This window comes from Citrus clementina, unplaced genomic scaffold, assembly GCF_000493195.1.
Source record: "Citrus clementina cultivar Clemenules unplaced genomic scaffold, Citrus_clementina_v1.0 scaffold_7, whole genome shotgun sequence".
Lineage (NCBI taxonomy): Eukaryota > Viridiplantae > Streptophyta > Magnoliopsida > Sapindales > Rutaceae > Citrus > Citrus x clementina.
Genome location: NW_006262075.1, coordinates 9,535,685 through 9,558,633, shown reverse-complemented (window position 1 = coordinate 9,558,633; position 22,949 = coordinate 9,535,685). Strand labels below are relative to the sequence as shown.

The 22,949-nt window shown below is 34.5% G+C and overlaps 3 protein-coding genes across 3 annotated transcripts; 2 read left to right on the top strand and 1 right to left on the bottom strand.

The window, feature by feature from the left end:
- The first annotated feature begins 4,958 nt into the window (after positions 1-4,958).
- Positions 4,959-6,609, top strand: LOC18037645 (berberine bridge enzyme-like 17). The gene has a single exon (XM_006427005.2). The coding sequence runs from the start codon at positions 4,959-4,961 to the stop codon at positions 6,576-6,578; it is 1,620 nt and encodes a 539-aa protein (XP_006427068.2). The 3' UTR covers positions 6,579-6,609.
- Positions 6,610-9,987: 3,378 nt separating this feature from the next.
- LOC18036958 (aspartate carbamoyltransferase 2, chloroplastic) lies at positions 9,988-13,721 on the top strand. The gene is made up of 6 exons (XM_006427004.2): positions 9,988-10,712; positions 11,798-12,385; positions 12,471-12,610; positions 12,784-12,957; positions 13,103-13,339; positions 13,418-13,721. The coding sequence occupies exons 2-6, from the start codon at positions 11,827-11,829 to the stop codon at positions 13,523-13,525; spliced, it is 1,218 nt and encodes a 405-aa protein (XP_006427067.1). The 5' UTR covers positions 9,988-10,712; positions 11,798-11,826; the 3' UTR covers positions 13,526-13,721.
- Positions 13,722-17,238: 3,517 nt separating this feature from the next.
- LOC18036481 (multicopper oxidase LPR1) lies at positions 17,239-20,711 on the bottom strand. The gene is made up of 3 exons (XM_006427003.2): positions 20,487-20,711; positions 17,466-18,923; positions 17,239-17,356 (listed from the first exon to the last, which is right to left on the bottom strand). The coding sequence occupies exons 1-3, from the start codon at positions 20,709-20,711 to the stop codon at positions 17,303-17,305; spliced, it is 1,737 nt and encodes a 578-aa protein (XP_006427066.1). The 3' UTR covers positions 17,239-17,302.
- Between the last annotated feature and the right edge of the window lie 2,238 nt (positions 20,712-22,949).

Below are 22,949 nucleotides of genomic sequence, written 5' to 3'. Positions count from 1 at the left end.
TAGAAAACTTTAGGGGGATTTAATATTATATCTAATTGGTTTTAATTATCAACAAATGAGGCTAAAATACAACAGATAACAAAGTTATTGCTAAGAACAGTAAGCTTATATAACAAAATAGTATGCTCATTATTGCACCGGTGCCCACCATGTGGTGCACATCTAGACACATGGTGACTCCCTGTGAATAGTATTTAAACTATGAATTAACCAAATATCGTTACCATAAGGTGATCGCCGTAGCCCAATAGACCATTACCCTGCTCATTACTATTCATTTATAGCAAGCTAACGGAAGCAAAATGCATTTAAAACACAAAAGCATAAAATTCATTATATTCACTTTTGAGTTGTTTCTCAGTGACGGCAACTTAGATGAACCAAGCCCAATAATAACAAATATAAGACTGCACTCGATCAATGAGAAGATAATATTGACCTAACTCAAAATTATACCTGTATCGATTTAAAATTACGAATTGCCTTCAACAGTAACAATTGCTCTGGATCAAAACATATAATACAAGTTACATTTTGCCTCTTATAAGACCAATCAGCTTCAAATAAGAAAAAAAAGATCAACAAATAGTGTCGTTTCATATAATTTAATTCATTTCGGCATAAAAGTCATCTGCATGTAGAAGATTCGAACTTCGGGACTTGATTTCAAAAACACAACAAAATGCGCAGTTTCTATATTCAGTTTTCCCACTCTTTCTCGGGAATCAAACAGAAAAACCAACCAACCAAGTGAAATGTTTAGAAAGGGAAACGGCGGTTACCTTGAGAATGGCGATCGACAGTACAACTTGAGAGAGACTGAGAATGTGTGAGTTTATCTGTTGTTATTACAAGAAACCGAGAAGCTGGGAGTGTTTCTTTTTGGAGCGAATTGCGTGGGATATACCTGTTTTCCCTCAAAATACCCAAAATATACCTTCATATATTAAAATTGTTAGCTTTACACATATATACTTAAAAAGATCAGGAAAAATACAAAAATAACCTCAATAAAAATACTCGACTTATTTAATATGCTTACTCAACTTATTTAATATTCTTACTCGACTTCTTATCGGACCATATACTCAACTTAGTTAATATGCTTACTCGACTTATTTAATATTCTTACTCGACTTCTTACCCGACCATATACTCGATTTATTTAATATACTTACTCGACTTCTTACCCGACCGTATACTCGACTTATTTAATATGCTTACTCGACTAATTTAATATTTTTACTCGACTTCTTACCCGACCATATACTCGACTTACTTAATATGCTTACTCGACTAATTTAATATTCTTACTCGACTTCTTACTGGATCATATACTCGACTTACTTAATATGCTTACTCGACTCATTTAATATTCTTATTTGACTTCTTACCGGATCATATACTCGACTTACTTAATATGCTTACTCGACTCATTTAATTTTCTTACTCGACTTCTTACCCGACCATATACTCGACTTATTTAATATTCTTACTCGACTCATTTAATATTCTTACTCGATTTCTTACCCGACCATATACTCGACTTAGTTAATATTCTTACTCGACTCATTTAATATTCTTACTCGACTTCTTACCCGACCATATACTCGACTTCTTTAATATACTTACTCGACTCATTTAATATTCTTACTCGACTTCTTACCCGACCATATACTCGACTTACTTATCTCTAATTCTTACTCGACTAAATTCTCGATTTACCCGACTTCGTACCCGACTTCTTCCTGCACTGATTCTTCAATCACTCATAACTTAAATGTAGTCTTAAATCCCTACATTGAAATAGTGTGTGTGTGTGTGTGTGCAAGCACAAAAAATGAATAATGTACTACTAAAATTCATAAATCATTAGGAAGTACACTTATAAGAAAAATAGAGAATGGTGAGAGAAGCCCAAAAAAGAGAAGCAATGGGAGAAGAGAGATGTAAATTCTTAGTTGTTTTAAGGTTATTTTTGACTTTTCCTATCTTCATAAGGTATATTTATGTAATAGGATATAAATTTGGCATTTAAGGGTAAATTGAGGATATTTAAATAAAAAACCCTTCTTTTTGTAAGTGTCCTTTCTCGTCGTTGTTTCCTTCTCAAGCAAATTGTTTTTTAAGAGGGAGAGACTTTTCTTTTTACATTTATTTGTTGGGAGGCCCTAAGTTACGCTAAAGCTTACAGTCTCCTCACAGCAACAATATCACTGGTGGTGTTGGGTATTGTTGCTGTGAAGTTAGCTTACCGTAACTTAGCGCCAGCCTTATTTTATTTATTTATTTTTGGCTCACAGCAACAGTACCACTGGTGGTGTCGGGTATTGTTGCTGTGAAGTTACGCTTACCGTAACTTAGCGCCAGCCTTATTTTATTTATTTATTTTTGGCTCCCGCTACGATCATGAGCAGATACTTGATTCAACAGCTAAGATTAGCTTTCTTAGCTTGATTTATTGAAGTTCCTGAAATAATTAATTCTATTGAGGAGAGAATGATGACTTTGGTCCAATTTAATATTGAGATTAGGTGGTACTAATTTTATAGTTACCTTAATTTAAAAGCTAAAATGTGTTGATCTCATATAAATTTATAATATTCTTATTATTTTATTAAAATTATTATTTAAAAAAATTAAATTTATTATGATTATTAATTTTTATTTTATAATTATAGTATTTTTTATAATAATTATAACTTAAAAATTATAATACTTCAATACTAAATAATATCTTTAATGTGTGATGAGAAAGAAGTTTGTACCTGCCTTAGTTTATCTTAATTGATTTGGTTGTTTTCATTAAATTTTGACTTCTCGGGAAAAATTAAAAATTAGTGTTATTCACTTTATTTTACGGAGTCAACTAAAACTCTGTGTCCAATTTACCCGCCAGCAACTAATCCTAATACACATGTTTTGGACAAGCGCATACTAAAACGATATTTATTCATAGGAATTCAGATTTCCTCTTAACCTAATTTTTTTTAAAAAAAAAAAAGTTGAGAGGAGTTAATGAAATGTGACAAGAAAAAATTAAAATTAAAAATAAAATGGGATAATTATAATTTTATATAAGCAAGAGTTATTTATTTATTTATGGTAATCTCTAAGTTATATTTGTTGTAACTTCAACTAATAAAAATAACATAAAAATAAATAACATACAAGTAGGTGAGGTGAGTCCAATATCTTATTTTAACCTCCTCTTGATGATTGTAAATTACATTAAATATAATTTAAGGTGAGTCTTTTTTTTTTTTTTAAATCATACCCCAAATTTTGGCATTTTTTGCTAAGTCCCTAATGTTTGTTGCAATATAATTAAAGTTATAGGTTTCAAAATTTTAACATATAAACCCTAATTAAATAACAATGATGTTTATTAAATATGTTTATTTATTAAATTACCCTTAAGATAACACAACATTTTAGCGAACTTGTGTGTTAAAATTTTGAAACCCTTACCATTTTTGAGTTTTTGCAAAACAATAAGGACTACAATGTTAAAAACCAAGAAAAATACATCATTAATTTTTGCAACTCCTGCTTTGATCTAAATCTAATTATTGAATCACAAAAAGACAAACATGGGGGCAGGATAGCTGGACCTCTCAAGAAATATCATTTTTACTTTCTAAATTCATTAACGTTTATCCTAACTGGTCCCAAAAAAACACCTCTCACTTCTATCTCTTCAAAAATGGGGAAGAATCAAACTCAACCAAGCATTTAACATCAATAATACTCTATCATAAGCAATGATTTTCAACATATGAATATATGAAAAAACTGATATTCCCTAAACTTTTCTGTTGGCCATGGCAATTGGCAACCAATTTCTTCATAAACTTTTTTAGCCATGGATGGCCATGGCAATTGCAAAGACAAGAGTTTATTTCAAATTCAGTCAATTAAAAATGGCTTTGTTGTTAATGTGAAGAACTTTGATGTAATCAAGGAGGCAAACTTCCGAATTTTTTTTTTGCCCTTTTCTTTTAGTAAATCTTTTCTTTAAGCCATTTACTCTCTAAACGGACAAAACTACTTTGCAACTATCTATATGTTGATGAATTCCAAAAATATATAATGAAAGGTTAATTTCTTGAACAAAGAAATTTTGAAATGTGAAGTAAGACACATGAATCTGAGTCAAAGCTTAAATAAAAATGTGTGCTAAAAAGGAAAATAATCAAAGATATCTAAAATTTAGGAACAGGTTTGGGATAGGAGCCAAAGAAGAAATCTCAACTATTGTATGATTGAGATTTATTGTTTAATTACTTCTTTCACCGAATCATGTAATGGGATAGTTGTCGCGTGTTAATCCTCCAAAACTGAGACTACTGGAGATATCGATAAACTAAATGCAGGAATGGAGGAACTTATAAGGAAGCAAAAATGGCATCCTGAAATTATTAGTGGGTATATATTGGATGGACTTCACAAACAAGTAATTGATGAAATATGATTAACTTTTGAAAGTTCTATTTAATATCGATGCATATGTTCTATTAGTAATGAAGGATAATCTTTAATTCATGTTTCAATAATTTTTCAGTCCTAACGAATAATCGGTACTAGTATTTTTGCTATTTCGAGAGTGATGAAAAGAGATAAATAACAGTAATTCTGTAAATGCATGGGTAAATGAGACAAATTGAAAGTCAAGTATCCACTCCTTATTTAATTTTGAGACAAATGGCTTCGCCTTTATTGGTAATTTTCACATTATATGAACTGTTAGATTTCGTAATAAACTAAATATCCCATACCATAAATGCTTAATCTTAATTTACTAATGGTTCATTAGCAGTTTGTATTTTGCATTGAGTTTCCATGTATCTTCTTTTTTATTAAGCGCAGTGCATATCTAAGAAACCATCCAGCTTAGATTCCTCTTTCATATTATAATTAAATACTTGAAACAAATTAACAAATAGCTAGCATTCAAAATGAAGGCTTCGATTTCTCTTTCACTCGTTATGGTTTCAACCTTTTTTCTTTCAGTTTCTTGTTCAATCCAAGATTCCAATCTTGAATTGTTTCTCAAATGTCTGCTTCATGATCACATTGAGCCCTCTAATCCAATTTCTGAACTAATTTACACCCGAAACAATTCATCTTTCCAATCTGTTCTGAATGCATACATCAAAAACCGCAGGTTCTTAACAGCTTCAACACCAAAACCCCTTGCTATTGTAACGCCCAATCATGAATCCCATGTCCAAGCAACTATAAAATGTTCAAATCAAGCCGGTTTGGAACTCAGAATCCGTAGCGGCGGCCATGATTACGAGGGCCTTTCGTATACATCAACAGTCCCATTTGTTGTTCTTGACATGTTTAATCTCCGAAAAATTGATATTAATATTGCAGACGAGACTGCTTGGGTTCAGGCTGGTGCTACCATTGGAGAATTATACTATCAAATCTCCAACGTAAGCAAGCTCCATGCCTTCCCAGCCGGTGTTTGCCCCACTATGGGCGCCGGCGGGCACATTACCGGTGGCGGTTACGGGAATCTGATGAGGAAATACGGCCTGTCTTCGGACAATGTCGTCGATGCACAGCTTGTTGATGTTGAAGGAAGAATCCTGAACAGAGAATCCATGGGAGAGGATTTGTTTTGGGCCATCAGAGGAGGCGGCGGAGAGAGTTTTGGAGTCATATTAGCTTGGAAAATCAAGCTCGTCTCTGTTCCAGAGAACGTTACCGTTTTCAATGTTGGTAAAACAACCGATCAGGCAACTTCTCAGGGTGCAACAGATGTTATATACAAATGGCAACAGGTTGCTCCCAAGCTTCCTGAAGAGCTTTTCATCAGGGCAATGCCTAAGGTTGTTAACGGAAGCCGGCCCTTGGAGAAGACAGTTATGGTTTCTTTCATTGGTATGTTTCTCGGACAAATAAGTAGTCTAATTCCATTGATGAATCAACAATTTCCGGAATTGGGATTACGGGCAGAAGATTGCCATGAGATGAGTTGGGTTGAATCAACACTTTTTTGGGATCAATATCGGATTGGAACATCCATAAAAGTTTTACTCAACAGATCAACAGATGTAAAATTCTCCTCCAAAAACAAATCTGATTATGTGAAAAACGTGATTCCAAAGAAGGCTTTGGAAGAAATATGGACAAAGATGATTAATTTTGGGAACATGTGGATGCAATGGAATCCTTATGGGGGAAGAATGAGTGAGATTTCAGAATCCGAAACTGCATTTCCTCATAGAGCTGGAAATTTATTCAAGATTCAGTATTGTGCATTGTGGGAAGAAGAAGGGATTAATTCAACTAATCTTTACACAAGTAAGATCAGAGACTTTTATGCTTCAATGGCTCCTTATGTATCAAATAGTCCGAGAGAGGCATTTCTTAACTACAGAGATCTTGATATTGGCAACAGTTATCCAAGCCATAAAACAAGCTTATTAAGGGATGCTGACGTTTATGGGGCTAAGTATTTCAAAGGCAATTACAAGAGGTTAGTTGAAGTGAAAACCAAGGTCGACCCTTTCAATTTCTTCAAGAATGAACAAAGTATTCCACCAGGCCTAGTCAACTTTTGATGATAGAATCAGAAAGTGTAACAATGTAAGGGAAGATATCAGCAAGAATGGATCTTACTTTAGTAAGAAAATAAAAATTAATGAATATTTTATTTCTTGGTAAATGGCAAGAAATCTATGACTTTTTTTTTTGGGGGTAAGAAATCTATCTTGATTTTTAAATTATTAATGTCTTATGTTATTGATGAAAAGTTTGAAAACAATAATGTTTTTTAATGTGTGAAAAAAATAATGTTTTCTAATGTGTCCTAAAACATGAATTATAATTTATAAAAGAATGGATTTTCTCAAACTAAATTTTTTATGTTAAATGATGTTGTTAAGTAAATAAAAGCACCAGGTCGGTCATGCTACTATTTCCACCCCGGCATGAATCACCTCAGCCAAATGGTACGAGCAGAACAGGGGCAACATGAGCCGAGCCGAGACGAATACTGACCAGAGGTATATACCGAGCCGGTACTCGTACCCCAAAAAGCGGAAACACGATCTCACAGAATCGCGGTAGTTGCGCTTTCCCAGAACCGTTGCGGGAGATGCGAGATCCCACGTTTGCCCATGATGCAGCAGTTAGAGTCCCATGAGGGGCTGCCACTACCCGAAAAAGGTGGGATGAAGGGAAAACAGGAACGTGGGGACAGCGGCTATAAAAGAAGAAGAAATCGACGAAGAAGGGGACAGAAAAACTGGAGAGAGGGAAAACGCTACCAAATTGCAACCAGGCCATTTCCTTACAAATTTCTAACAAACATCTTAAATCCAAATTACACTGTTTTCCCGTAAACACCTTGTGCTAACTTAGGCATCGGAGAGTTTACGCCGGCAAAACCACCGGCGTCTCTGATCCATTTTCGGTGAACGCAGGTCTAGTGAGAGAAAGGAGGGTGATTCCAGCTTTAGCGGTTCGTGCAGCAGTCGATAACTTAAACGTTGGTGAAAGAATCTGGTCGGTCTAAGGACGAGCAGATTTCGGCATCAACAGATGTGTTAATTTTATACGCATGAATTTCGTATCACTCAATCCAATAGTTTATTCAAAGTTTTTCTTTTAAAAATAAAAGGGCATCCAAGACATCATTTAATAATAAATCTATGGATGAAAAATTAAATTGTCATTTGAAGCTAAAAATTTAAGGAACGCACTCAACGTATACGCGTAATTTTAGTAATAAATACATCTTGATTAATAAATTTGATTTAAATTCTTTAAATGCTACATATTGCACTTAATTTATCAGTTTTAATTCTTTAAATAGTATAATAGACATCTTTTTATCCCAAATTTGATCTCAAAATGATATGTTATTCATTAAATGGTTGATAATTCTATACAAAATTCAAATAAATTAATTGTATTATCTCACCAACTAATTGATGAATATCAAATTATTTGATATAGTTTTTTGGGAAAAAATGGGAATGTGTAACACTACTTATTAATAAAATACCTTCAAGTGGTACTTAACACAAGGTTACAAACATTTTAGAAACTTAAAATCAATAGAGATTCCGGTATTAGTAATTAAACAGCCATTAACTGGTAAAATCACTTAGATTGTTTTCTTAATAAAATAAATAATTGAGATTTGAATGAACGAGTATCTGCTAATCAGAGAAGGAAAAGTATGAGACTAACACAAGGCCAAAGTAGAACCAATATATAATTTCCATGAAAACGAGATGCCTGCTTTGCATTTTTTTAGAAACAAATTACATGCTGTTGTGCCAGGCCAATTGAATAAAAAATTGAAAGGCCCGACACGATGCAGTAGGCCTGGCCCATTTACAAACTCAAGGGGCCACAAACATTAACACCATGACTCCATATTTAGAACATCATAAATTGAAATTACATTTACTTATTGCAATTGTATTTTTAGCCTCAAAATAGAGTCCACCAATAAATAATCACCGACTCACACTCGAGCCCTATTTGATAATATGTTCTTGTTCTATAAATTGAACCTCTCCCAAAATTAAAAATCACTAGAAATTATCTAATTAGACAGCAGCAATGGAAGGAAAAGGAATCACTGGTCTTCGGCTTCTGATAACATCAATGGTGGTGTTGTTTCTGCTGCTGCTGCCTGCCGCAGCTGAAGGGCACGGTCAGCATCATATTAAGCTCGACACTTGCTTGGCGAATTGCTACCCAAAATGCAACGTCCCTCGGCCACTTTGGTGTGCCACATTGTGCATTGGCAAATGCAAGAACTTAAAATCAATCCCTGATAATCTCTGCAATTGCACTTACACTTGTTCAAAGTTTAAGTGTGCTGAAATTGGCTCGGGTATAAACAAATAATTATGATCCTTAAATTTGCAAGCATCTTTTATATACTTTAATTTATGGACTCTACTTTTTTTTTTTTTCTTCATATATGTTTCTTTGCTGTTGCAGATCCGGAGGCTGTGAAGAAGTGTGTGAAAGGCTGCTCCAAGCTGTGCAACATGAAAATTTAGTCATATAATAAGTTTGATTAAAAAAAAATGTAATGAGATGTTACCATAATCAATAAATTATGTCATTTCCTTGCTGCATATTGTGGTTCATAGTTTGTCCGAGTTTTATATGTTATTTAAAATTCATATCAAAATATAAAAAATACAACCACAAAAAAAAAAAAATGAAGACGCATCATCAATTTTTTAACATCAAATGTTGATGACAAGAGAAGTGCGGTGAGAATTTTTTAAAGAAATTCATATTTTAAGACTATTAACAACATAATTAGACTTTTTAGGAGTGTGCAATTATATATATATATATATATATATATATATATATATATATATATATATATATAATCCATAGGTTCTATGTTATTTCAATTTCAATGCAAAATTTATAAAGAGAAAAAAGTATCAGAGAGCATATCAATTCTTTAACAAAAAGAAAAAAATATATTAGAAAACACATCAATTCTTTAACATTAATTTTACATTAAAATTTATTGAAATGAATTCTTACTTCAACACCATTAACAACATGTGATCACATTCCCGATCTGATAAACTAAACATATACTTTTAACGCTAACATGAGCTCATAAGCATCTATAGCTTATAGTTTGATTTGATTTGATTTGATTTTTTTTAATTAATGTCTATATGATTTTGTAACATTTGCTATCATAATGAGACTGATTAGGCTGAAGTTCGAATTGAAATCAAATCTCGTCATACTAAAATTTTGAAAAAGGAAAAAAAATTAGACTAAGGAAATGATAAAGGTCAAAAGTAATTAACTTTTTCAAAATCACTATAGCCATAATAGGTAGATGCTATTTTTTGGGCCTCAAAACAGTGTTGTGGTTCAGCCCAATAGGCCGAAGAATCCTTCATTGCACAAAATGCCAATGTTAAAAATATTAACGAAATTAAAACTCAAATATTAAAAAAGGAGATACTAGAGATCCGATCCGAAGTGAACCCGACTCGACCCTGAAATAATTTTGACGGAATTGGATTACTAGTCCAATCCGATCGGTGGAATTTATCGGATCCGAAGGGATTCAGATCGGAGCGAATTGAACCCGATCCGATCTTAAAATCCGATCGAATTGGTAAATTGGTATGAAAAAATAAAAAGAAAGTGAAAAATAATTAACAAACAAAACCTAATTGCTAAATTTGCACGTGCATCGCAGCAAACAGCGGCAGCATCACACGACACATACCGACACACGCACGGCAACACATCGTAGACGGCACGGCAGCACATCGTTGGCGGCGTGGCAGCATCGTGGCCCTCTTTTCACACACACAGATAGGAAACGGCAGGCACGGTAGACGCAGTCACAACGGAACCGGGCGAGGCCATCGCGAGTCCGTGACGCGCCGCCGTGATCCGACGCAGCCCGACTGCCATCCTCTCTCATCCAAACCCGAACTGATCCTACTCAACCCGAATTATAGACTCGATCCGATCCGAATCCTAATACGATCCGATTGTATATAAGATTCGGGTTAACATAGGGTGTTTTTCAACCCGATTAATCCGAAATTCAATCGGATGAATCCGAACCCGATCCGAACTCGATCGCCTCTATAAGAGACTGCCTATATGCTTTTGCCGCTTAGTTGCTAAGCAACCAGTGAAGAAAAACAAAGCTGCTTTGGTTCTTTTTGGAGGTCAGTTTTCGCCACCTTTTCTCTTTAAAATCGCATCTGGGTTTGCATGTTTATCCATTTTTGTTATATTATTTTCTGTTTTTATTTGATGAGTTTGAGGCTGCCTTGAAGTTTCTTTTTTCATGCAATTTATTTTTTGAATTGTTTGTATTGATAGCTTTTGATTGAAGCATCGATATTTGAATGCTAAGAGAAGTTACAGTGGCATATTTCCTGTTTGGGTTTCGTTAAAAAGAACAAAAAGGGAAAAAAGAAACTCATTGTTTGCTTAAAGTTGCTTGCCCTGTTATGTCTTTTTTTGTTTTGTTTTTTAGCTGTATTTGGTATGTGACAGCGTGAGCAATGATATAGGAAATTGTATATCTTTTTGGCTCATATATCTATTTCCAGGGTCTTTATATTGGTTGAATGATAAAGTATTTTGCTATGTTAATGAATGAAAGGACTCATGGCTTAATTGTGGCTTTAACTTTTTTTGTGATACTGTTTTTTCTTTTACATTGATATAACATGAGCTTTATCTTAAAATTCCTTTTATTTACTAACTTTAAAGGAAATGAGATGGATATTAGGCATGGTTAACTAAATCTTGGAGGAATACAATATAATGAAAATCTGGAAGTTGTGCTCGCTAGCCTAGCATGTAGTTACGGTTTTGAAATTAATGGATTTGAATATCTTTCTTGTTTGCAAAAGAGATGGCCTACAATCTCACTTGATTCCAATTATATGGCCGAGTCCATTGCTGCCAAGTGCAGCCTGATGGCTACTCTGATATGCTTTTGTATGTAACTTTTCATTTGGTCTCATAACTTTCTTGTGTGCATTCACAAAATGTGTGGTAGTGTCGGTTAGAGTTTTTGATATGGAGTTGAACAAGATTGGTTGTTAGTCCTTAGTTCTATTTCAAGAATATGAGTTCATTTCCGTCCTATCCCAATAATTTGCTGACAAACACCTCTTAACACTATATCAAATTTTTTTCTTTTGAATCTTTATATAGGGAATTGTAAACTTAGCATGCTAAGTTGTTTTAGTTACTTCCTTTTTTTCAATTTTGATATTGTTGTTATTCCTTTTCATAGGAGGGTCAAAGCAATTTGAAAACAACTCAATGGCTTCATCGTCGTGCTCTACATGTATGATGAATAAGAGCTCATTTGCTCCAAGAGTGATAAATTGCAAAAAAGAGTTGATGTTTAGTTATTCAAGTCTTGTGGATAAATTACCAGTTCATAGAAATTCATTTTCTCTATCTGCTGACTTTTCAAAATCAAGATTGTTGTTATCCCATGAAAAATCAGTGAAATGGAAGCAGACCCAGCAGTTGCCTTTAAGGAATTCAATCCAGTGCTGGGCAGTAGAAACTCAAAGTACCCCCTCATTTACCATCGGGAAGAAGTTTCAACTTGATGACGTGATTGAAGCACAACAGTTTGATAGAGACATTCTTAATGCTATATTTGAAGTTGCGCGTGAAATGGAGAAGATAGAAAAGAATTCACCTGGAAGCCAAATTCTTAAAGGTTACCTAATGGCTACTCTGTTTTATGAGCCCTCTACTAGAACTAGGCTTTCATTTGAGTCTGCTATGAAGCGGTTAGGTGGGGAAGTTTTGACTACAGAAAATGCTAGGGAATTTTCATCTGCAGCAAAGGGGGAGACACTGGAAGGTAAATATCATTTTGATCATTCATCCAGGATTCCCTTAAGTAGTTTCCTTGTAATGTGGTTCTGATATAGTTGCTTGATTTGCAGACACTATAAGGACTGTTGAGGGGTACTCTGATATAATAGTTATGCGGCATTTTGAAAGCGGAGCTGCCAGAAGAGCTGCAACAACAGCTGTCATTCCTGTCATAAATGCTGGAGATGGTCCTGGACAGCATCCAACTCAGGTATGCACTGAGTTTTCCTTAATGCATCTGTTTGGGAGATGTTATAGTTTTCCTTTGGTACATAAATAAAATGTAGCATTCTATTCCTGATGTCTTAGAGTTTTCCTTATGTTGATTTCTATTCGGGAGTAAACTGAGTCAAAGCTCTGCTCTTGCTTTTACACTCAACACAGGCTCTTTTAGATGTCTATACTATTGAAAGAGAAATAGGCAAGCTGGATGGCATTAAAGTTGGGCTTGTGGGAGATCTAGCTAATGGAAGAACAGTCCGCTCGCTTGCTTACTTGCTTGCCAAATACCAAGATGTGAAGATCTACTTTGTCTCTCCTGGTGTAGTAAAAATGAAGGTAGTGTATTGATTAACCAATTGGGCTTCTCTGACGTGATTTGGAAATAAATTGACATGGATCAGTTAGATATTGGGTATGACACGTTAGAACTTGAATCAGAAATCTGTAAGTTTGGTTGCTCAATTTATTTTGCCCATCTCAGGATGATATCAAAGACTATCTTACATCACAAGGTGTAGAATGGGAAGAAAGTGCAGACTTAATGGAAGTGGCTTCGAAATGTGACGTGGTGTATCAAACTCGCATACAGCGGGAACGCTTTGGAGAGAGAACTGACCTTTACGAAGAAGCTCGAGGCAAGTACATTGTGGATCAGAATGTATTACAAGTGATGGAGAAGCACGCTGTGGTGTTGCACCCTCTCCCAAGGCTTGATGAGGTAAGCAACCATTGTTTGTCACGAATGCTGGTGTGGCCCTTCTCATGTTTTCTCTAATATGGCTTCTTATGCTAACAGATAACAGTAGACGTTGATGCTGATCCTAGGGCTGCCTATTTTAGACAAGCAAAGAATGGTCTGTATATTCGGATGGCTCTCTTGAAACTATTGCTTGTTGGGTGGTGACAAATGCCTTGCCAACACTTCGAAATTTTGAAGCATTTGTTTTTGCTCAAGTTTTTTTTTTCTTTTCCTTGTTAACATTTTCTTACAACTGGGAGAATATTGTGTTTGATGTTATTTTTTTCTCAGAGGCTTAAATTTGTAAGAGATTTTTTATATTTCTTATATTCTCTGGCCAACAAAGGTCAAATTATGTCTTCGATACCCTCATTTTCAACATTTACGCTTTGGTATTGTTGTAGCATTGTCAGCCAGCTGAATGTCAATATTATATCATCTGCTCTAACATCTCATCATTTAAGGGGCGAGAGAATATTCACCGTTATCTAATAAAGAAGCAATAAGGCATTGAACTCATTTCATGCAAAACCATTATTCCAGGGATTTCTAACTATCCCGAGAGTGAATAAAAGAACATGATTTTGATAGCAATCGTAAATAACGAACTTTATTGTTTGAAATTAAACATGTATCGTTAATTAAGTGAATTTTTATATAGTTATATTTATCAATCTGTTATTATGTTTATATAGGCTAATCCAATTTAATAGAACTGGATATCAACTTTACGTTTTACTTTCTTATCTAACATTAAGCCAACTATTGTATATGTAATATGATTGTATTAGTTGTGATCAAGATATGATTTTGTTTTCTTTTTTAATTTAATATTATATAAAATCCAATCAAAATAAAATATAATAAAATTCTTTTAAATATACAATCAATCTGACATATCAAAGTTCATTCAATGTAATTCACCGAAATCCAATAGAATGATAAACTGTCTTATTATGAGGAGATTCAAACTCTCTACTTTATAGTTGAAAGAGAGAAGATGCTAACTGACCCAACCGAGGGGTTGTTGGTGATTAAGATAAATATTTAAATGTGCTTATTTTCTTTCTTAATAATTCTTTAAAACTTGGACTTACATGAAAAAATAGTGATAATCAAAAGACACATGAAGCATTTTCAAAAGTTTTGGGAACGTGTCTGCAACTTTTAGAATCTGCCGAAAACATAAATATGGCGTGTTTCCAATTTAGATCTCATTGTCCATGAAACCGAGTACTTAATAATCAATGGAAATGGAAGAACCTTTTCTTGATACCTCTAGAGTAGATACGAATCAACTTGCTATAAGGGAACGTCCGAAACGATCAACATGCGAAAAGCTCACAAGCAAAGCTTCGGCTTTGCTGCTTTCCAATGAATCCTTTTGTGGGATTCACTCTGCAAAAAGTGTTTCTACAAAAAGCACGGTGGATTTTAGACTACATCTTCCCCATGTTCACTACTCAATACAAATTTGAGCTAGAAAATAACCTGTAAAACGACAAGTACTCCAACTATGCATCCAGCTGGTAGGTCGTGGCTGAATGCATGAAAGCTGAACCCACGTCATAGGTTGAAAATGGGGAACATGCACTTAACAATCCACCATGTCTTCTGCAACAATCTTTGCTACTGAGTGAATCTGACAACGAATACTTCTAAAAACATGATCACAAATATTATCATATCCAAAAGACGCACAAGCCAGTGTAATCACTCCTAATATCAAGCAATGAAATCATCTATTATTATGTTAGTGGTAGTGTTTGTAAGTGTGACGAACTAATTAAAAGTGTTTGGGATGAGAGTAAATGAAAGGAAATATTCATTTGTATCCAAGTAACTAAAAGAAATCAGTAAAATAGAGCCACCCAATGATCGTTTGATGTATACGACGTCGCGCAATATATTAAAATTTAAATTTTCTTACCGTGAGAAGTAATTATATAACTATGTTTAGTTATATAATAACCATTCTTTACAATTTCTTACAATATTTCATTTCAACTATTGACTTCAATAACTTATACAAAGAGATTCATCAGTGATTTACAAATGAAAAAAAAATAATGATCGCAAATAAAAAATTCATTAATCTATAATTACTACGATTTCTTACCATGTACGCAATTATGCGTGTTACAATGACAATGATTCTTACTACCTGCATACTTGGGGTTTTCTGATGCATTAATTGTGGGTTGAATACAGGAAAATTCTAAGATTGCCCCGAACAATTATAATAGTAAAGAGAAATTTCTTAATCAGATACAAATCCCCGTAGCCATAATGAAATTGGAATTACCAGTCCTTCGTTGACACCATAAATTTACTTTTAGAATCTCTAAGGGCCTTTCGTATGTGTTAGCCTAGTCGTTTCTTTTTATCCCTTAATGGGCTTTGGGCTTGTTTATTCACAATGTCCAATGGATTACGCCCTTTTCAAGGGTCGGGTCAGTCAGGATACCATTAAAATTCATTATTTTTTTTTTTCGGGAACAAGATCTTTGGTAGTGTGTACTGTATAGAGCTTTCATTTTTGAGACGACAAGAATTGATGACAGGCGCATAGCAAGCATTTATTATTATTATTGTGCTAGAATATTCATGAAATGTGAGAAGCCCGAATTACAGTTAATTTTTGCATGTAGATGACTAGTGAGTTGCGGAGTTAACAGTGGAGGCCGATAAAGTTGCTGGGTTTCAATCATTAACTAATATAATAATCACAATTATTTAACAAAGTAAATACAATATAAATTATTGTTACAAGCTTTTAGCCGCCTGCTCCCACCAACAAAAAGTTGAAAAAGACTTGAGGGAATTGGTCGTAAGCTTATTTGTCATAAGCTATTGTTACTGGTAGCAGAATTAATAACAGGTATAATAATATCTGACCTGTTTCTATGTACGCAGGAACTTCTGGAGAAGAAGCATTACGAGAAGAGATCCTGGTCGTGGTAGAGTTAGTTGAAGAGAGATCTTGATCGTGATCGAGAGGGTAACCAGAATCTCGCATCAACAGGTTGAATACAGGAAAATTCTAAGATTGCCCCGAACAATTATAATAGTAAAGAGAAATTTCTTAATCAGATACAAATCCCCGTAGCCATAATGAAATTGGAATTACCAGTCCTTCGTTGACACAATAAATTTACTTTTAAAATCTCTAAGGGCCTTTCGTATGTGTTAGCCTAGTCGGTCCTTTGTATCCCTTAATGGGCTTTGGGCTTATTTATTCACAATGTCCAATGGATTACGCCCTTTTCAAGGGTCAGGTCAGTGGGACCATAAAAATTCATTAAATTTTTTCGGGAACAAGATCTTTCGTAGTGTGTGCTGTATAGAGCTTTCATTTTTGAGACGACAAGAATTGGTGACAGGCGCATAGCAAGCATTTATTATTATTAGTGTGCTAGAATATTCATGAAATGTGACAAGCCCGAATTACAGTTAATTTTTGCATGTAGATGACTAGTGAGTTGCGGAGTTAAACAGCGGAGGCCGATAAAGTTGCTGGGTTTCAATCATTAACTAATATAATAATCACAATTATTTAACAATGTAAATACAATATAAATTATTGTTACAAGCTTTTAGCCGCCTGCTCCCACCAACAAAAAGTTGAAAAAGACTTGAGGGAATTGGTCGTAAGCTTATTTGTCATAAGCTATTGTTACTGGTAGCAGAATTAATAACAGGTATAAAAATTTCTAGCAATTATTGTCGTTTTAGGACAAAACAACACTTTGTTGATAATAAGATATTTTACAAACACGTGTACTTTATTTTTAAAACTAACATCGCTGTCAACTGCACAGTTGATCACACACTTAATTATTTTTTATTTATCCAATTGATCACCTTTTCATCGGCACAACCAAACTTTATTATTTTATAACCCACAAGAATCCAAAACCGGCCACGACTTCATTCCAGCTCTCACTTGATAAGCTTCAGAGGTCTCATCATTATATTGTCTTCGTGATCCAAGATCTGCATAAGAGTAATGGAAAATCAGGCAATAGCTTTACAACCAAAATTAGTCGGATAAAAAACTGAAGACAAATTAACGGGGAAGAAAAAAAAATGAAGGTTTACTTACGTGGCAATGGTACACGTAGCCAGGTTCTGCAGTTGCATCAAAAGGGTACGATGCATTCGCGTGTACGTAAGAGAACCTCACCAATATTCTTGTCACGTAACCGGGTGTTATCTTGTACACATTTTTCCAACCCTGTTCATGCACGGGCACGGCTTGTTTCTTGCCGCACGCATGCTTGCTTAAGTTGCACTTGATCGCATCGTTTATTTTGTTCATGCAGGCCTTAAACTCTTCTAGATTCACAAGTTCCGTCTGATCTAACGTCTTAAACAACCCTAGATGAATGTGCAGCGGATGATTATCCCCCGTAAGATTTATCACTTCCCACAGTTCACTGGTCCCCACCTTAGGTGTCTCGGTCACGGGATCTTCTAATGTTTTTGCGTTGATTAGAAGATGAGTGGGCTTACCAGTGTTGCTCGTGTACTCGTACATAGCAATATAGCGTGTGGTCGAAGCAGCGGATAAATCCGCTGAAGGGTATTCTATCAACTTCTCGGGCACGCGCCAAGGGTCGGTTTCGCGGTTCTTCAATATGATAAATTTCATCACCTTACCATTAGCATCGTTGACCGGGTTACCTGCTGGGTAAGGATAAGGTGCATCATTTGCTAGAATAGCAACATCAGACGTTGATTCTGAAAAGTCAATGACCACGTCAGCGATCTCAGCTGGGGCCAGGACGGTGTCATTGGTCACTACGGGTTTTCCGAGATACGCTGAATCAGATCCTACATGGATGAATCTCAAACCGTTGGTGAAGAAGAATCTAAAGAATCTCGCATTGCTGGCATTGATGATACGGAATCTGTATTTACGACGACGTACTGTCATACGTGGCCATGCTTTCCCATTCACCACGATTACGTCACCAAAGTACTCAGGTTGCCACTGTGGGTGTATCGAGGGATTGTTTCCAGTGGAATTCATGTATATGGAACCATTGGTAAGAAAGTTTCGATCGAAGACGAACAACGGCCGATCGAACACGTCACCACTTGGGAGTCTAAGCGGAGCCTCAACATCAGGATGGCGGAGAATATAGGCCCCAATCAAGCCAGCCAGCAGGTTGACTCTAGTCAACCCCATGGTATGATCATGATACCACGTATTCCCCGGCTGCTGCATGTTGTGATAATGGTACGTTTCGTTAGTCCAAGTGGGTCCCTTCTCTTCAAATCCAGCGGTGAACCATGATTTTGCGTATCCATCGCTCTCAGGTTCATCAATGCCGCCGTGGAGGTGCACCACAGTAGGGACACCTTTCTTGTTGCTTGGCATGGCAGTTGGGATCGTTGGGTCGATTGGAAGTATGTGATTTGGAGGGAGGTGATTTTGCCACGTCACGTAAGTGTCAATGCCATGAAGGGCCTCGATGGTTGGACCAGGGACGCTTGCTGTGAGACTTGATGTACCGAAGGCAAACACTGGTGTTGGAGGGAGGTCTCTGTGGAATTTCTGTATAGAAAAGAAAAGGGTAAAAAGAATAAACTCATTTTGACTATCAAGCGACGTCGTGTACATCATCATAAGTCACGACCCTTGTTTACTAAAACGTAATAAAGTGGATGGTTTTTACTTTTTTAACTTTTTGCAGTTTCAAATAGTAAAAAAAATATTTTAAATATGCAAATATTTTAATTTAATAAATTAATAGCTTTGCCACTAAGAAAAGTTTATTAACTATACAAATATTAATCAATCGAGTTATATTATAGCTTGCACGCTAACTTCAAGTCGAGAATAATAAATTATATTATTTAATTAAAATTTTAATTATAAAAATTTTGTTACATTTTTTCTTTTTGTGATAATGTATGGTTAATATTTAAATATTTTTATATTTGTTAAGAAAAAAAAAAAAAAAACGTCGGATCATGAGACCGATCTAAGTCGTCCATGTAGAACAATGACTATAGAAATTGGAGGGTAATGAATTATTTAGTGAAATGAGTGTTCGAGTCTCTCGTGTACGTTGTGAGGGCACTTTTTAATTTGTTTTCTGCTTTTTGTTTTTTTTTCTTTTATTAATTTTTCATAATTGGACATTTGCTTCAACTTTGGATTTATAGATTTGTAGGAAGAGCTCTTAAACCTAACCTACTTGTAGTAGTGGGGAAGCCACTAACAAAGCCAGTAAAAAAGGATAGTTTGCTGATTGGGTGATTTTTAATTTTTTTATTAGCCCCACAAAGAAAGGAGATGAAAAACCAACACTTTTTTTTTTTTGTAATTCACAATCACAAATGGTCCCCAAGTGCATATATTATACTTGTAAAATTATCGTGAATTAAATGAGTGACGATTGTCTAAAAAACGTGGTTTAAATTTGCTTTGCAAGTTTGTGTCCTGCATGGGCCATTTGAAGTTTTACTTTAGGAAAAAAAAATAATGCTTTGCTAATTACTTTAAAAACCGGAAAATTAGATCTAAAATAGTTTTATTTCAGTGTCACCAAAAGCTGATTAAGTGAACTATCTATCTAAATTAGAGGGGGAAAAAGGGAGAGGAATTATTTAAAAGCATCAATATAGAAACTATCATATAGTGATTTTTTAAAAAATATATAAAATATCACAAACAACTATACGTGTATATATATATATATGCACACACACATAAAAATTTCAAATATTAATCAATATTAGAATTTATAAATATCTAATATATTTTGAAAGAAATATCATCCACTAAACATTAACTTTTACCTGCACAGCGAGCAAGCAATTGTCTAAGTTGAATAACCAAATTTGCCGAACAAAGACAAATATATTGCAAGTTTATGATTTTCTGTTTTTGCTTTTCAATTCTTTTACACTCTTAACTCTTTTATTAGAAACCAAGTGATGTAATATCATATAAATTCATGCACAAAAGCCAATAGTACTTGATGAACACATAGTGTACGTCTCGAAATCTATAAAGGAAATGGCCGACTATAGCTTAGCTGGTACCCAAGAAACTGGCATGTCAAAAGAAAATAGATGAAAGAATGAAAATGATGAAATTTATTGTGCTTACCCATTTCTTTTCGAACATACCAATCTCTAGTTTCTTTGGCTTTACAACACCATTTGCAGCATAATACCCTTTGATTTTAGGCATATCTGGAAGCTCATCAACAAACATCTCTAATTTCAATGGATTTATTAGCCCTCCTCCTGTCGTTGCAGCTGAGTTTACCACCACTCTTGACAAAGCAAAAAACATCAAATGAATCACTAAAATTCTCTCCATTAGAGCCATGCATAATTAATTAATCTCTTGGTTGCAAGCAGAGAAAGAAAGAGAGAACATATAAAGGAAGGGGGGAGAGAGGATTTATTTTTATTTTATTCCTTTTAAATAACTATTAAGAATGTGAACGAGTAGAATAATTGAATATTACGTAAGGGAATTGTTGATGAGAATGAAACGCGGCGTAATTCTCGTACGGTGGCTATTATTTGCTAACGTAGTTTGCTGATGCTCTTACTGCGCTTATTTTATTTTATGAATCCGTGTATGAAAGATTAGCAGTTAAATCTGTCCAGAAAGAACCCGAAAAATAAATCAAAGTTTTCTAAAAAGTTGGGTGAGTTCAAATTAGAAGGTACGATCGTGATTTGACTAGTACTATTGCGGTATGGTCTTGATAACACTACAAATATTCTATAATTTCATTAAGTCAAACTTGATAGGATCCTAATTGGACAAGTAATATTGCGGAATTTTCTTGATAGCTACGCTATTAGTTTTCTTAATAACGATTGTAACGTCATAGATACAGTAATTTATAAATTATTAGTATCTATTTAACAACTTGCTTGGCATATTCTACAATATTTCTCTCTCTAGTGTTGGTTGTTCTTTGTCCTTTCTCATATGATTTGGACATTGACATTATACATTTTTCTGAATCATGATTTTCCAATAAAGTATACCAAGTTAATGATTCTTAATATATGAGGTGGCCACTTTTTTCTAATTGGACTTGTTCCTAATATGTCTATCTATATGTCAAATTGAAGAGCAAAATGTTCGTGAGATTATAGGGTGGCGCCCCTAGAAACTAAAACGCGAGGTATTAAATAAACAAATCAAGAAAATGATGGGGGTAATTCTATCGAATATTTTTCTTTAGTTTTGTAAGATTCTGTTTCGTAATTAGTCCAGATTTCATTAGAAGTATTTGAGTTAATTACCGAAAGTGGTCAATAAGAATAAAGAAGACTGGAATTTTTCGTGGCTTGAAATACTTTCTACTTCAACAAGATCACACCCAACTATTGAATAATTCACTCGGTAAATAGAGATTACAACCTATCATTTCAAAATTGAGGAGAACCCATTGCTTTCAAGCGGTGAATCGCACAACTATATGATAGTCCCGTCATGTTGACATAATGATGTAGGAGGCTCGTTCTGCCAATCAAGTTTTTCTATTAAAATTCAAGTTATTATTTACTAAATTTTTGATGTAGTATATCAACATATATTTTCATCCCATGTAGGCATATGCAAAGCTTAAATAAATTAAGCTTAAATTCATCTGTTGAGTAATCAATTTTCATAATTTGTAAAAATTCATTATTAGTTTCACTTGTGAGTGGACAAATGACACATTATCTCAGATTGATAAATTGTGTTGGAAGTGTTGTAGTTATTAATGTATCCAAATTATACCAACAAAGTGTTGGCTCCACTGGCAATAGAGTCTCCTTAAGTGGCTTGACTGGGTTTGCTCCCTAGTTCGAGTCGCAGGGAAGTCGCCTTTGTTGGGAGAACCTGTGCCTCCTGGTTTGAGCAAGAACTTCTAGTCTGGGTTGTGGTACGGGCTTAAAGGTGCCTCCTACAGTTGGAGCCTTCCCCAGGATACCTCGTGTTTAAGACCCCCAGGATACCTCATGTTTAAGACAAAAAAAAGGATTTCAACCATGATTTTCTATTTTTCTTTTTTATTATTTGGTAAAAATATAAACGATATTTCATACATGATCTGTAAACGTTCTTATATGTCATTGATGTAATGAACTTATAAATGACACGTTATACAATGTATTCTTCAGGGTAAAATGTTGCAACATATTTGCTATATGCTGAAAAATCAAACAATATTCCACGTATATTCGTAAATTGTACACGAAGTCGTCTAAATTATGAAGTTATAATGACAAGTCCTACAAATTTTATTCCAACTTTTACTCAGGTGCAATGGTAAACTTACAATATGTCATGTTTATTTTGTCAATGAAAATGACATGTCTACTAATTTTTGTGTATTTTAATGACGTGTTATCTATACGTTATCTATACGTTATCTATACGTTGAACATATTTATGACATTCATACGTTTAAGGCCAAAGATTCATTTTTTATCTCCCTATCTCTCTTCCATACAGTTGGGTCCCCGAAAAAGCATGAAGAGGTTGAAGGATAATTATTCATGGGATCGATTTCCCTTGCAATGCAACTTTGGAGGAAATTACTATTATTATTATTAT

Bases quoted from the DNA above. Each gene is read 5' to 3' on its own strand.
- LOC18036958 (XM_006427004.2), top strand. From the start codon at position 11,827: ATGGCTTCATCGTCGTGCTCTACATGTATGATGAATAAGAGCTCATTT. The intron at 12,611-12,783 runs GTATGCACTGAG...CACTCAACACAG, and splicing joins CTGGACAGCATCCAACTCAG to GCTCTTTTAGATGTCTATAC. The intron at 12,958-13,102 runs GTAGTGTATTGA...TGCCCATCTCAG, and splicing joins CTGGTGTAGTAAAAATGAAG to GATGATATCAAAGACTATCT.
- LOC18037645 (XM_006427005.2), top strand. From the start codon at position 4,959: ATGAAGGCTTCGATTTCTCTTTCACTCGTTATGGTTTCAACCTTTTTT.
- LOC18036481 (XM_006427003.2), bottom strand. From the start codon at position 20,711: ATGGCTCTAATGGAGAGAATTTTAGTGATTCATTTGATGTTTTTTGCT. The intron at 18,924-20,486 runs GTAAGCACAATA...TTTTCTATACAG, and splicing joins GTATGTTCGAAAAGAAATGG to AAATTCCACAGAGACCTCCC. The intron at 17,357-17,465 runs GTAAGTAAACCT...ACTCTTATGCAG, and splicing joins GCTACGTGTACCATTGCCAC to ATCTTGGATCACGAAGACAA.